Source organism: Crocodylus porosus, unplaced genomic scaffold (genome assembly GCF_001723895.1).
Source record: "Crocodylus porosus isolate Cpor-Errol unplaced genomic scaffold, CroPor_comp1, whole genome shotgun sequence".
NCBI lineage: Eukaryota > Metazoa > Chordata > Crocodylia > Crocodylidae > Crocodylus > Crocodylus porosus.
Window position 1 is genome coordinate 12,193,245 of NW_017728906.1, and position 15,452 is coordinate 12,208,696.

The window sequence follows — 15,452 nt, forward strand, 5'->3', positions numbered from 1 at the left end:
CCGCGCGCTCGCACAACTCCGCAAAGCCCGCGGCTCCCCTAAGCGGTGCCGGAGCCGCTAGCCCGGCATTTCGCCACACCAACATGTTGGAAACAACTCTTTTCAGTACTCACGTAATTTTCTTGCAGGATGCTAAAGCACAGATTAGGATATCATTTTCCTCATGCCATTTGCACCTAAATGCAATAAAATTCTGGGTTCAGTATGGAGCAATTGGACCCTGATTAAGATGCATGCAGTCTAACAGGATTAGAAGCTTGTTGACTGTTTCTATCCCTTTCCTCCTAGTTGCCTACTTTCATTGTCTTTGTCTCAGTGTGCAAGTACACAGGATAAATTTTACAAAGGTTACATGTTATCTAGCTGTAGCACGAAATTTGCCCCGTTTTTCTCCATTAAATGCACTGTTTACTGCTGCTGTTTGAGAAAGAGCCACATAATATAAGGGAAACTGCCCCAAACACCTAAAAGCAGCAACACTGACTAGAGAGTATTTTCAAATGCTCAGACAATCACAATACATTTTTATCCTATACTCTTTCAGTTAAATTATGTAGTCTTAGTTACTTCCAGCATTCTTTCCACTATTGTGCTATTTTTAAGTTGACAGTGTCACTTTAAGCATCATCCTTTAGGAAACAGGGAACATAAAGATGAAGAGTAAATTTGATTAGGATTCAGTTTTAACATATGGCATTTCAATTATAGTAAGGGAACATTCATTTAGAAAAACTAGATCTAATTTTACTCTTTGGTAAAGTTCTGCAAACTCAGTTAAATCTAAAGGTATTCATGGATGAAGAAGAGCAGAACTCGATTAAACAGAAACACTGCAATAACATTTCCTTCATTCATATTCAAGCTATGATCCAAGGGCAGCCATTCTTTTTGACGACTGTGTCACAGGGCACTTAGGTGCCTGCTCCTAGAAGAGCAGAAACTGCCTGGGGAGAGCCCAAAGAGTCAGACAGGAGCCCAGATGCAGGTTGCCATGGTAGCTAGCTAATGAAGAAATTGGCCTGCACCTGGCCGGAAGGGGCAGGCCCTTGGGCCCATATAAACCCCAGGACAGGGACTAGGGAGTTCAGGTCTCTGCTGGCGGCCGAGGGAGAAGGAGCCCTCCTAGAGCAAGTGAAGGAAAGAGGCCTAAATTCTGCTTTGGGTAATGCAAAGGGGCCGAGCACACCTTATGTGGCTTATGTTATGTTATAGCCCAGGGGCTTATGTTTGGTTGTTGTTTTATAAAACCGGTAGCTTGGGTGAAGATATTTAGGAAAGGAGGCGGCCTCATTTGGGACCCACTTTAGAGTGGGGACCCTGGTGCCAGCGAGGGCGCAGAGAGAAGACAAGGGAGCCAATTCACAGCAAGGCCCAGACTGGACATCAATGCCATCTGTGAGGCTTGGGGCATGGGAAAGGGGCAGTTGGAGCCACACACATAGGCTGGGGTGTCCCTGGGACATCTAGTTTGAAACAGGACCTACAAGGGGTCCCAAACCCATGGGGTTCAAGGAAATCCATCAGCACCGTGGCCAACAGAACATGAAGGCAGCCTCCCTATATTACAAAATAGATCAAGATGTGGTGGACGAGAATAGAGGGTGCCCATCAGGCTGAATCGGTATGGTCGAGGGGCCTTAGGAGATCACAGCCATCCTTAGGGACCCCATTCCGTGACAGACAGCAGAATTCTTACCTAGCTTATAGTAATGGAACGTGCAAGGTTTATGTATGCAAGGTACATGGTGTGGGGGAGAATGGGAGGGCACAGAATTTACAGCACAGGACCAATGCATATATTTTTTCACTAACTAGGAACAATCCGTGCTGGTGTACCTGGTGTTACTGGAATAATCCCAAATGGAGACATCCAGTTGGTTGCGAACCCAGGTCTTCGAGGGCTCCTTTTGAAGTTTCTGCTGGTACAATTCCACTACCAGATCTTCCACATTCCGGAGCTCAAACTTGTTCTCAATGCCTATCATTCAGAGAATGTAGTCAAGAGGTGTATCAGCAGATTGTACAATAACAGTAGCATAAAACCGACATTACCAAGAGACCAAGAATCCTTGAAATAGTTAATGCCTTACCTGTTTTCTTAGCCATGTGCTTCAGACACCAGTTAACTCTGTGCCAGTCATTAGACTAGAAGGAAAGAAGTATCAGTAGTATATACAGAATACAGTATACCAAGGCCTCCCCATCCTATTCCCATCCTTAACACACTCTTTGCCACTAATTTAATTCTTGCATAATAGACAGTTTTACAATTGTGGTAGCTGAGCCAGAAAATCAACCCCACTTCCATGCCAGTCTTTCATTTATCCTGGAGACATCTTGGACTCCAGGCTTATTTTAGAAGTTGAGCTGGTAATACAGATAAACTGGCCAAGTGCTATCGGATATTAGCTTACATGGGTTTTCCCCATAACTTGGTATCAAAAGCTCTATATCATCTACAGTTTTTCCTACTGGCATGAATGGATCCATGCATAGTAATATTTAAACCATTTGACACAGTTAGCATAGATACTGACAGCCAACATTAGCAGCCATTAAATAAAAATGTCACCCACCACAGTTAAAAGCCCAGTACAAAACAAAGACTTCACTATCATTTTGAAGCTTCTCAGAAACCACCACTGGCTTTGCTTGGTTAGCAACTCAGCAAAAAAAAAAAAAAGCCAGCAGAAGAAAGCAAAAAACTAACTAACTCAAGAACAGAATTATCCTGAAATGTTGTTTTCCTTTAAGAGGTGCAAGTACAAGAAAACAGTTACTCTGCATTGGAACTAGGAAAGTGAAATCTTCAAAAACGGTAATGGAGCAAAGAATAGATGCTCCTATCCTTCTGCTACTCATTAGATTTTTACTAGGAAACACTCCTCTTAGTCATCAAATAAAAGTCTGATTAAGAACTTTGCTTTGAACTAATACTATAGGACTTCTAGAAAAATGCTCTAAGTCTGGAGACACTAGATCATACCTTACAGAACACTGGTGGCCAGCTACCCCGGTTTGGCTGGACAAATTTGTAGAGTTCATGCAATACAAGAGGATAAGCAGCATTTGAGAGTTCAAAGCCAGAAACAGGAATTTTATGAGTGGCATCACCTAATGGAGGTAAAGAGGAAACAAGTGAGAACAGAATGCAAAACCTGGACTTTTTTTTTTTTTTTTAAAAAGGTTCGCTACCTCAAGTCTCACCTCATATCCAGAAGGTAAAACCTATCAGTTTCAGACACTCATTAGAATCTGACCTTCAACGAAAACCCTCTTATTTTCCCAAAATAGTGATGCTTTGGGACTGTGAGCTTATTCTGCCTTTAAAGATCAATTATATAAATATTTGAAGAAGGAAGAAACAATTAAGTTAGATCCTAATTGTTAAACTCCCTGTTCTTCAACACAACAGGAAAGAACTATGAACATGCACACTAGTCAAAGGGAGGAAGGGAAGAAAAAAAAAAAAAAGGTGAAACAGGCCATGTGAAAACAGCAGGGCTAACTGACAGTAGTAACATTTAGCAATGCTGCTAAACATACTGATATTTACTTATTATTTGTATTTATAGAACAAAAAAAAGGTATAAAACTCTCAAAGTCTGAGGGTTCTCAATCTGACTTGAGGATACACTTTTTGATGAAGAGCCACCACTAGTAGGATTAGCCAACTGGATACAAGCCCTCCGCATATTTGCAAGTGCTATTTGCTTTTTAAATCCTTTTCTTGTTCAGCATATGGTTTAGGATTAAAAGTGGTCACTGGGACTGCCATAGCAGGCCGCATGGGGTTACTTTTTCTTAAGATTTTTACTCATTTTAGCACCACCTTCCAGCCTAGAGATTTTCACTGCATTATTTTTATTACCAATTATATCACTATATGGACACATTTCAACTGTCACTGAAAGTCTGTAACCTCCAAGATGGACCTTAACAGCTGTGTAACACTGTACAAAAATGAGCCAGTTTATGACAAAGATCAAGCTAAATGGCATTTCAGGTAGAAGGGCAGCATATAAGCAGCTGACCATGATTAACAGGAATGCAAATTTGAACAAAACATACTATCATTTGTGAAGAACTTAAGCATTCTTTAAAGACCAGTTTTGGTTTTGGTTTTTTAAAAGGAAACAACCAAACAAACAAAAACAGATTCTGGTATATAAGAAGCTATGTGAAATCATGCAACTTTTCCTCTGTTGCTCTACTCATTCTTTTTACAGTTAAATGCAGAGTTCCCAGGGCAAACATCATAGTAAGACGGTTATGACTGGTTTAGGCACAGCAGTGAGACACCAGATTCTGTCCATCCTTACATCCCATTACTTTCCTCTTGTAATACTCACTTGCAGCCTGGCAGTGATACCGAAAGCCACATGGTACCTCTTCTGCAAAAAAGCAGAAAAGAGAAATATGCATTATCAAGCAAGCAGCAGATACAAGAACTGTAAGCTATGAACTATTCTTTACTATAGTTAGTTACTGTAGTTACCCATCTTCTTTGTCCTTGTATAATTAAACATAAATATCAATTATCTATGCACATTTGGATAGACCCTGACTGCCACATTTTACAGGCTGTTGCATAACAGTACATGGGTCCCTATCAACTGCACAGCACCATTAATCCCAATGCACAAGACTGTGCAAAATCCTAACTACACAGCAATAACTTCTTCTAAAGCACTTCACCTGCCAGGTTTTATTTTACTCTTCAAATCTTCAGTCAGTTCTGATGACAAGGGTCATTTTCTACACATACAAACAGAGGACAGCACTTGTTCAGGCAGAATACCTAACCTAGAAATAAGAAATTGCCTTTATTTTGGAAAGCTGAATGGGTCTTACAAGAATTGGATTTAGCAAGTCTCCATCCTGCTCCCAGATAACATAACAAGTTTCCACCCACCTGCTCCTTATTACTCACCAGACACTATGAAGCAATGGAAGTCAGCAATTATACCATCCTGCAGTGAGTATTTGACGCAACCAATCTCACAAGGGAGGAAGCGCTGCTCACAGTGAGAGGGCAGTTCTCCGTGGCTGAGAATGTTCAGGAAATAAAAACTGTTCCCAAGCACAGCTGAAAGAAGAAGTTACTTTCAGAGTTGCTAAAGGGGAGAGCCAGCCTTCCTCTACCCAGTTGGTCCCAGTCAAGAACCAGTGTCCCATTTTACTGGGACAAAAGCTACTAAAACAGACAGAACAACAGTTAGATGAAAGATGCACATAGGAAAAAAGATATATGACAAGATAACAGCAAGACATACAATACTTGCGCAAAAGTTAAGGCACTGGAAGCCCAATTTATCTCCTACTTAACTAATTTCAGATATTGTTCTTTTGTAGATATCAGGGAATAGTTATGAAAAACCAGCAGTGGCCTAAAAGCCATCAACCACCACTGTCCTCCAAATGACCCTTACTTCCCCCATCATCAGTATGGAGGGACAAGAAATATAGATACTAAAATACTTCCAAGTAATAGGTTCCAAGAATACTAGTTAACTGGCTCCTCAAACAAGCCCAGCTTCCACAGTCTAATAGCAAAAAGCAGAGGCTGACCAGAGCCATTTCTTCCAGTATGGAAAGGATGGATTATATCTCCACTTCCCTCACCATCTCTCCCCTTCCTGTTTCCTCTTAAAGAGGTTTGCTTGGTGGTTACACAAGTTATACACACTGATTTGTTGGTTGACTGTTTAGAGTAGGGGAAACCTCATCAACTTCCCCTAGGCCAAATGCAGACCCACCTTTGGCAGGAAAGCAAGTGATGTCAGGGAGTTATGGAGGCAACTCAGCTGTCACTTAACCACCACCACAGAAACAGCTTCAATGTGGCTCCACACACCAGTATTTGATAGTAGCCTCACCCCTACTTGCCCTGCCCTTGAATTCCTGGCCCCTCCAGGAGCTCAATAGGCTGAAGTGGCTCCTTGACCCAGATCTGGAAAGTGATTGACATCCCTTGTTTAAAACATCTTGCAAATATTATTAACATTTTTTACAGGCAAGCTCATACTACAGAGGTAGTGCTTTTACTCTCAGAGGTGAGTTTCAGAGCATGTTGTAAGGGCTAACAATCAATCTTTGGAAATCAACCTTTCTGTACCTAATGAGGTGCTGGCCAGCTAAAAGTGGCATTGATCCTCCCTACTTACTATTTGCATAATTCTAGGCTCACAGGTTTATCATCCAATAACCTTGTCCTCACCTCCTACACCTAATATAAAGCATACAGACTGTAAGTGGGGCAGCTCAGCAGTCCCTGTGCTACGATCTACCCAGGCACCCACACTGATCTAGAAGTCCATATAGCTTACTCCTTAGAGGACTTCTGAGCCGAAGGCAGGCTTAGTCAGCACTGAGTCCAACCCACTCTAAACCAGACTTTTATATCATTCCTGCAGTGCTGGCGTTGGTTGCAAGCATATCAACCCAGCCCAGCAACTCTGTAACTCCTTCCTCCTTAGGGGCTAGCCAGTCCATGCCACTACACATGCTCCTGCTTGAGACCCTTTCCAGGGTACTTCTCTCCCTGCATACATCCTCCCCCCACACCCCACAAGAAAAAGTCTGCACAGAAGTGGACATTTTTAAAACACTATGATGGATTCAGAAGAAAGGCTGCAGGAGCAGGGACCACCATATAATGTGGGGTTTCATCTCCTTCATGATGTGTAACCAGCAGAGGTGCTTGGTTACAAACTGGGGTACCTTGGCTAGGAGCTCAGACTCCTGTACTAGAGGGATCCCCACCTCTACCTCTGGTTGCACCTCCTCCAAGGGCTCCCCAAACCCAGAGGGCCCTTCTTCAGGATAGTCCTATGCTAGAGGGGTCCCACTCCCTTCCTTGGGCTGCATCTTCTCAGTGGACTTCTGGGGTTGTCCCTCTGAACTCTCGACCTCTCATATCCCCATGAAGGCTGCTGGTGGACTAGGTGTTGGGGCCAGTGCTTATCCACATTGTGGAAGGGAAGATGTGGCCACTTTATGAGTTCCTCAAAGCCTTCCCAATCTTGGCTGAAGACCACAAGGTAGGTTAAGGAGTCTGCCGGGCCTACCAAGCTCTGCTTTGTGAGCCTTTCCGCTGACAACAGCGCCCAGGCTCGGGATAGGGTTCTACATCCTCATGGATGCCCTTGGGGTCCAGGAGTAGGGATTTTCTAATAATTGCTTAGGCACATCTCAAATTCACCAAAGCTATTAACGTAGTGCCTTTACCATGACTGGAACCATCAGTTTTGCAGACTGGAAGGCCTGAGCCCATACTTCCGCCATCCATATTTGAGATCCAGATCTACTCCGTGTGTGGGCAATCTTGAGGCAGCCACAGGCGAAACCACCTTACGGCTAGAGGGGGAATTCCCCTGGGTGCGAGGTCCCCTGCTTCCTGGCCCTTTTGGTGCTGGCTGGAGTCAAATCTTCTAGTTCAGGGAAATGGGCTCACGGGTCCCCATCCTAGGTCAGTGGAGGCCCCAGTCTCCAGGGTTGAGGGTTCCTTGCCCTGACTGGAAACGCAGCTCCAGTTGGCACTTCAAGTACTCCGCTTTGTCTGGCTGCCTGCCCTTGGAGCTAGTCTTGGGCCTCAATATGTCCAGGTCTTCTTGGAAGTAGGCCCTCCAGAGGGTTCTACTGCCAGGTATTGCTCCATCAAGCCTTTGCCACCACCTTGGGCTGATACCACAATACCCAGCTTCTACCCCCAAGGGGCGGTATTCAGATGACCGTTCAGGAATTACCCCCTCCACCTGCTTCCCCATCCCATCATTCAGTTTGGATCAGTGCCAGCTCCAGTCCCTCAACTGCTGGGCAAGAAGGCAGGGTCAGCCTCAAGGAAGGTAGCACTCTGTGAAAGCACTATCTGAAGGTCTCATCTGAAGTGTTAAGGATGTCCAGCACAATTGCTTTCACTTCCTAGTAATTCACAAACGATTTCAGCAACAAGATCCCATTTGGTCAGCAGGGTTGTCTCGGATAGATACAGAGACAAGGTCACTGCCCGTTGCTTTGGAGGCTATTGTTTGGCAGCTGTAACTCTCAAATGTCTCCAGCATAGTTTGGGGTCATCAGTTGGTCCCATCTTGGTCAGCTGGATGGGAATGTTCTGACCTGTAGCCAGCTAGAGGGACACTGTTGGTCCAAGTGGTTGCTATAAGACCCCAGTCTTCTGCAGTAGCTGTTGCCACTGGTTTTGAACCACTAGGTCCTTAATTACTTTCCGCTGTTGGACAGTCATCTATTCCAGCAGCATTTCCATCTTTTCATATCCATGGTTTGAGGGTTGGGAAGGGCATAATGGGACACATTGTCTGTGATTTGTAGCAGGGGTTAGGTTCACTAGATTGCCCACATTCTCCTTAAAAAAAAAAAAGGGTAATGAGCCACCTGGTACCTCTGTTATAGGCTACCTGGCACCTGCATTGACAGGGGTGATGCGTAAGGGGTGTACACAGGTGCACATTCACCCCGAGCATGGCGGTGAACACCCTGCAAAAAGGCACTGTTGACACTGTCAGCAGTGCCTGTGGGTGGTTGCCGCTCACCACCCCACCAGCAGCGTCTGCGGGTGGTCCACAGTTCCCTGCTTACCACCACTGGGTTCCTGCTGCCATGCCCCCCCCAGCTGCCAGGGGCACATGCTGTTCATGTACACTGACTTGAGAATCCAAATGGATTACTCCTCAGGGGGTGTTTGACCAGGAGCCAGGTTTAGGCTCAGTGCAAGGAGGACTCGGTGCTGACCAACTCCTATCTTTTATACCACTAGGCCTGGCATTGGCTGCAAGCACACCAGGGCAGGGCCAAATCAGCCCAGTAACTTTAACCCCTTCCTCACCAGGGGCTAACCAGTCCAAGCCACCAGATACAAGCCTAGCTCAGGCCCTGTATATCCCCAGTGAAATAGCATTTCTGTATCATTTCTACTACCATGAAATAGTTTCTAATCCTTTCAAACCTTAAAGGCCATATTCCATCCTCAATACATGCATATGGATCCTATCAAGTTTAGTGGGAGTTATGGCACAGAACAGAATTTGACCCAAAGCATTGTGAATTACATTTATATGACAGGACAATGACAATCCTAATTTTTACTAGGTCTGGCTTTTGCCAGCATATGTCTAATAGATTTGAATATTTGTTTTTTCCCCCCATTTCCTCCAGCTAGGCCTGAAAAGCAGGTTGTAAGTTATTTGTATAAATGAACAAGATTATGATAAGAATCACATTGCTTTCAAGTTACTCTACCTTGATCATTCCTCCCTGGAAGATTAGCGGCATTTGGAAGAGTTGGGCTTTTCTGTATTCGGATGGGCAGGTGTGCAGGAATCGGAGAAGTGTGACTGGACAGCTGGAGACAAGAAAGGTAGTTGAATATACTACCAATTCTGCTCCTACCAAACCAGGAGAGGACCACCACATAGCTCAGGGCTGTCCAAATGGCAGCCCGTGTGGGTTAATGTGGGCTCTTACTCAACTGCCACCCCTGATTGCTCTAGCTGCTGCTTCTGCAGCCAGGGTCTCTAAACACCCCCTTCCACCCTTAGCTTTTGCTTCCAGCTCTGGCCCTGGGAGGCACAGAGCTCACACTACCAGGAGACCCTCGTGAAGTGCAGTGAGAGAGCTGAGGTAGAGGGCTGCCATCCACCCACATTGCAGCTATTTGAGTCTGGAATGGGTCACACCCCCTCTGGCCACAAGTGCCATGTGTATGTGTGAAGGAGGGAAGGGGTAGAGCTGTGCATATGTTACAGGGGAAGGTGGTATAGTCCAGGGGTCCATGGCTCACTCATAGCTGCTTAGAATTTGGACAGCCCTGACAGGCCTTGATTCACCCTGTATAAAAAGCATGAAACATCTCCTTGTAGCCCCTTTTAACCTTACTGTGTTCTGCAGTCTCAGTATGAACCTGCAGACAGGACAAACATGTTTTCTCTTCTTGCACAAAGGACTTCACCTTAGAAGTAATCAGTAAGTCTTAGAAGTTTGTCTATAGATCTCTAAAGTACTGAAAAGGTGGAGAGACTATATCCTTCATAAACTGTGCCTTTTCTGCTATGATCAGTGGCAATCCAGAAAGCTGTAGTTTGAAAAGAGTGCATTCTACCAATGGTAAGAAACTAGAGAAATTCTGTTTGCCTATTCCTTGATGAGACACCAAAAGCAATGAATTATATCAAACTCATACAGTATTTCTACAAATCACATTCCCCTTTTCTGCCATGTAAGAGAGATAGGGATTTTCACAGGATTAGGTCTGCTCTCACATCTGCAGTCTCTTCCAGTTAAGGAAGCATGACCTAGGGTCTCCAGTGCACTAATCTACTAATTTCTTCAAACCAGGACCATCCAGGACAGATACTTGGCAGCACTTAACAACTGCAGAATCACCAAAACATATTAGTATTAGAAACAACAGCTATTACCATTACTTGCAAGATTTTAAGGGCATGTTCACCTCATTGTAGGCACACAATTTGCATGATACGCGAGTAAATGCAACACTAGCGGTAAGCAAACCTCATGGAAGAAAGCAGGTTCTGCCTGAGCATTTAATTGCTCTCGCACAGAGAAATCTGCAATGCCATTTTAAAGTAAAGAAGTTATAAGGCTTGGGAGCTTGAACCCAGTGGGCATGTAAGACAACAGAAAGCCACAATAAAAACATGCTACTTGACAATGCCAAGAGAAAAACAAACTTTTTTTTCTGAAAAGGTAGAGGCACAAACTGTTAATCATTTCCTAGTTAACTGAGGTTATTGTGGCCATTTGCCAAGGTATCAACTTAACACTTACTCAAAGAGCAAAGCTCATCTGAAAAAAAAATCAAGTGAAGCTTCTATTAATACAGGTATTGGTTTCCATTTATTACTGCATATATAAACAGTGTAAATTGATAAAAGCCAAATTTGCCTCCACTAATCTGGTATAAAAAAAGCTGAATTTTGGTTAATATGGTGCAACTGTTTTACAACCACACAGTCCCTACAGCTCCTAGTCCAACTGCCTGTCACCTTCAGCCTCAAGTACTTTCACAGCAACTATTTTAACACTTTTTGTCACCATCACTGTTAGTCTGAGTGTAGTTTAGTTCCAAAGCCCTGGTAAAGTACACTGCTGTAAAAGCTTGGAACAATAAAATTCAGGCTCTCTTCCACTTCAGAACAAATGCATGGCGAAAGTAACTAGATAAAATAGTTTTGCACTGATGATTAGTTACGAACATTTCTGGGCTATGGAAAAAAAGGAGCAAAGTCTAATCGCGGCAGTAGTTTTGGTCTGTTTATTTTAAAAGATGTTAACAGACACCATTTAGGCTTTTGCAAGTTTACAGTGTAGTCCTCTACCACAAATGTGGACCGATCCTGGCTCCTGTTCTGCTCTCCCGTCCTCCAGAATAGAAGCATGGAATCTGGGTGGACCAAAACTCTCTCACCAGTTACCTGTTTTCCTGATGCATCAGTGGATTTTGCTGATTTCCACTGACGAGCCATTTCCGTATATTTCTCCTTTTCATCTTCAGTCAGCAGCTTTGAGTAAAATTAATTGTTACACAAGTTAGTTCCTGCTAATAGGGTAAATGCATTTCACAAAGCAGAAAGTTCTTTGACTAGCAGAGGGGACAATACAGCATTGCTAATCAGAGGCTGGAGTGGGGTGTTATATCAGGCAAAATACACCTTTCTAATGGTACCAATATTTTTATTCTTTGGCTTTGATGGGAGAGACAGATAGGACTGTCATTCTAAGAAGGAAAAAGAACTCTAGAAATGTAACTCAGGGAGTGCATCTATTTTATTTTTGTCTTTCATTTCGAACAATTTGCGTTCCCGGGCCCGCGTGGGGGTGGGGTGAGGACTGGGCTGTGAGGTCGTTACCGGCACAAGGGCCTGTGCTCGTCTGGGGGCCACATCTGCCCGGGCGCTTCGACTATTAGAGCCCCTTCCCCCCCAGGGACCGCCTGCGCTCACCGCCCAATCCTGGGAGCAGTAGGGGATGGCGTCAGCCACGCGCGCGACGGGCAGGCCGAGCCGCCGCAGCTCGGGCAGGCGGTGCAGCACGAAGAAGTAGTAGGCGTTGCGGGCGCCCTTGCGGTTCGGCATGGCCGGACGCGAAGCCGCAAAAACAAAGCACGCAGAACCTCCTTCTGGCTCTGCTTTAGGCGCCGCCGCCGCCGCCGCCGCTCATCCTCGCCCTCTCGCGCCTCAAAGAGCCAATCGGCAGGCTTCCAGAGCCGGCCCAGGCTTCCCTCTTATTGGCCACCGAGCGACGCGGCCCAAGAGGGAACATCCAATAGGAAGGGGAAGGGGGGAGGCTAGCGTGAGGAAACGCCTTATCGCCCCAGGGCATGCCGGGACTCGTGTTATTTGCGTCCATCCCTCAGCGCCCGTCTGAGTTGAGTTCAGGTACCGCGTGCTGAGCGTGCCTATGGAAGCCGGGCTGCCTGCGGGCGCTTAACCCACTAGCGATTGTCTGCGCGATGTCCCTCCCTCGTCCACCCTCCGTTATGCTTGGAAGCTGAATGAGCTACGCCTGTTCAGCCTGGAGAAAGAAGACTGAGGGAGGGTCAGGTTGCGTGGAGAGGCTGTGAAACCCCTCACCCATTCTTGCATTGCTTTTAAGAGTAGGGAGGCCAAGGACAACAGGGTTGCCATGGTGGGGAGGGGAGAGAACCAAAAAGGTCGGCAGGTCAGATGATGGGTACAGGAAAGGGAGCAGGAAGAAGAGAGCCAGATCAGGCGGGGAGCAGAAAGCAGTGTGGCAGGTTGGATGGTGGGCACAGGGAAAGGAGCAGAAAAAAGAGGCAGATCAGGCAGGGGGCACAGGGAGAGTGGCAGATCAGGCAGGGAGCACAAAACAGAGCAGCAGGTTGGACAGGGAAGGGAGCAGAAAACGGAGTGGAAACTTGGCTGGGAGCACAGGGAGGGGGCAGAAAGCAGAGCAGCAGAATGGGTGGGAAGCAGGCAGGGGAAGGGATCAGAGTGGCATCTGAGGAGGGTCCTGGGCTAATTTGTGGCAGACCCTTGGGTGGGATGGTTCAGTCTCCTTGAATGGTGGAAGGGTTGGACTACACCTTCTGCGGTCCTTTCCCACCCTACTAGTCTTATGATTCTGTTATGGAAATAGCATATTTCCCCTCTACACCCATAACATAGAATTGAGCTTTACCCCTTTGAGACTATCCATTTACCGTTCACTAGCTTAAGCCTGACCTGTGTAGTATGTCTCTGGTGGCAATTAGTGCTAACGGCTGTCCTTCCCAACTGTACAAGTCAGTCTGCTAGTGGTGAACGTGTGCTTCAACTATGCCCAGTATGCCTCATTTCAGTACTGTGCTGTGTAGATTGTGCCAGCATGGGACACAGGACTTCCTTGCACTGGGGATTGTCCACAGGCAGGTGGGATACAAATATGATCCATGGGTTAAACCAAGGTTGTTCAGCTTTTAAGTGGCTGGGGGCTGCATGCCCTGTGGGCCACACCAGCAGGGGCCTCACGTTGTGTGGGCTGCACCAGAGCGAGCCCTAAGGTCCCAAGCTGCATGTCACATAGATATGCCTTACCCACTGTGCCATGTTCACATGCAGGTACCCTCTGTTAGGGAATCCCTCCCTTCCTAGCAGGGGTAGGTGAGTAACCCACAAGTCATTTTACATGCCAGGTAAAACCCAAGTGCCACTCTTTATTATGAGGAAAAATTAATAACACAGAGAAATCATTACAACAAGCTTCTGAGCTGCAAGTGTGTTGGGCTGGAGGAAAGGTACTCCACACCCTATCCCCTGATAGGTCTCGGGAACCCCACCCTGCATTCAGGTTGGTGAGACTGCCTCCTTTATCGGGTCCTCAGCCTTGTCCTCCCTGAAGCAGTTCCACTTGGGACCCGACTCTTCTCATCGTATGTACCCCCCCCCATCTTCTCCAAGAGGGGGAGTTCACTTTTAGCCTTACTGCCTTTTCTGAAATTAGAGCCAGCTGTTATCTCATTTTTTGCAAGCAGTTATTTCTTAAAATTAGAATTGTTATCTTGGCATTCTGCTAGGCATGGGACTTTCCAGGGCAGAGGGACTGTTTAGGGCAGTTCACCTTTTCTGCATTAGCAAGCATCAGCAGATGCATTAGGTCATAGCTTCGGTGAAACTGACCACCCCCTTTAGGGTGTCAGGTTGGCCTCCCCCCAGAAGGGTCTCTGGGCTAGGCCTGGTTTGGGCCTAACACCCTCCTACCACTGTGTTACCTGTCTTTGCTGTACCACATGCCCACTCATGCACTAAGCAAGCATTATCCCCACCCCCGCAAACACACCTTCCATTGCCCATACCATGCACTGCGCTTCCCTGCTCCCTGGGATGGGTAGGAAGTAGCTGCTGGAGAAGGGAGTGGGAGTTCAGCGCTCCAACTGCTGTTGCAGCCGGGAACATGGGGCTGCAACATGGGGGCTGCAACATGTAGCCTGCCTGCTGATTGAACAATAGGTGTAGTGGTAAAGGCCAAAGTGTGTGTAAGGGCAAAAGGGTTGTAAAATTTAGTACAAGGGGTGGTCCTTCTTTGGGGTGGGCTAGGTGTTTGACCGTAGGGCCTATGGCAGTTAGAAAAGGAGTCCAGGACAACTGGCTGTATTTTAAGGAGGCCCTTCTAAGGGTGCAGGAACAAGTTTCCCAGCGTGACAGAAGAAAGGGAAGTGCAACAGGAGATCAGTCTAGCTAGACAGCAATCTCTTCATGGAGGTGAAACTCAAAAAGGAACCTATAAAAAGTGGAAACTCGATTATAGTACTAAGGAAGAATATAACAGCATTACATGGGCATGCAGGGAGAAAATTAGGAAGGATGAGGCACAATTTGAGATGCAGCTGGTAAGGGACATAAAAGGCAATAAAAAAGGATTGTACCAGTATGTCAGAAGTAAGAGAAAGACCAGAGAAACCATAGAGAAACCATAGGTTCCTTATAGAATGCAGAAGGCAATTTAGTTATGGATAATGCAGAGAAGGCTGAAGTATTTAATGCCTTTTTTACTTCAGTCTACACGCATAGGGGCAGCTACCAGATTACAAGTGCAGCTGGCAGCGAAGATAGGGAAAGAGACAGACAGCCTAGGGCAGTAAAACTGTTTAGGGAATATTTGGAGAAGCTAGATATTTTCAAGTCAGTAAGCCCAGATGGGATGCACCCTAGGATACTGAAGGAATTGGCTGAGGTAATTTCAAAGCCATTAGCTAACCTCTCTGAGAACTCATGGAGGTTAGGTGAGGTCCCAAATGATTGAAAAGGGGAAAATATATTGCCCATCTTTAAGAAAAAGAAGAAAGAAGATATGGAGAATTACAGACCCTTTTCTCCTAAAGTAACATAGTCTCCTGACCCCTGTTACAGGGTGACTTGATAACAGTCTTCAAATACTGAAGGGCAATTACAGAAAGAATGGAGATGGGCTTTGGA

General features: G+C 45.8%; 1 protein-coding gene across 1 annotated transcript in view; it reads right to left on the reverse strand.

Moving 5' to 3' along the window:
• Window positions 1–12,179, reverse strand: part of MAEL (maelstrom spermatogenic transposon silencer) — a 17,839-nt gene extending 5,660 nt beyond the window's left edge. The window contains exons 1-9 of the mRNA XM_019528694.1: window positions 11,982–12,179; window positions 11,454–11,540; window positions 9,259–9,361; window positions 4,934–5,089; window positions 4,353–4,394; window positions 2,987–3,114; window positions 2,091–2,145; window positions 1,837–1,978; window positions 114–176 (exon numbers count right to left, since the gene is read on the reverse strand). Of these exons, the coding sequence (XP_019384239.1) occupies window positions 114–176; window positions 1,837–1,978; window positions 2,091–2,145; window positions 2,987–3,114; window positions 4,353–4,394; window positions 4,934–5,089; window positions 9,259–9,361; window positions 11,454–11,540; window positions 11,982–12,113 (908 nt within the window). The 5' untranslated portion in view covers window positions 12,114–12,179. The remainder of the gene's footprint in view (window positions 1–113; window positions 177–1,836; window positions 1,979–2,090; window positions 2,146–2,986; window positions 3,115–4,352; window positions 4,395–4,933; window positions 5,090–9,258; window positions 9,362–11,453; window positions 11,541–11,981) is intronic.
• Between the last annotated feature and the right edge of the window lie 3,273 nt (window positions 12,180–15,452).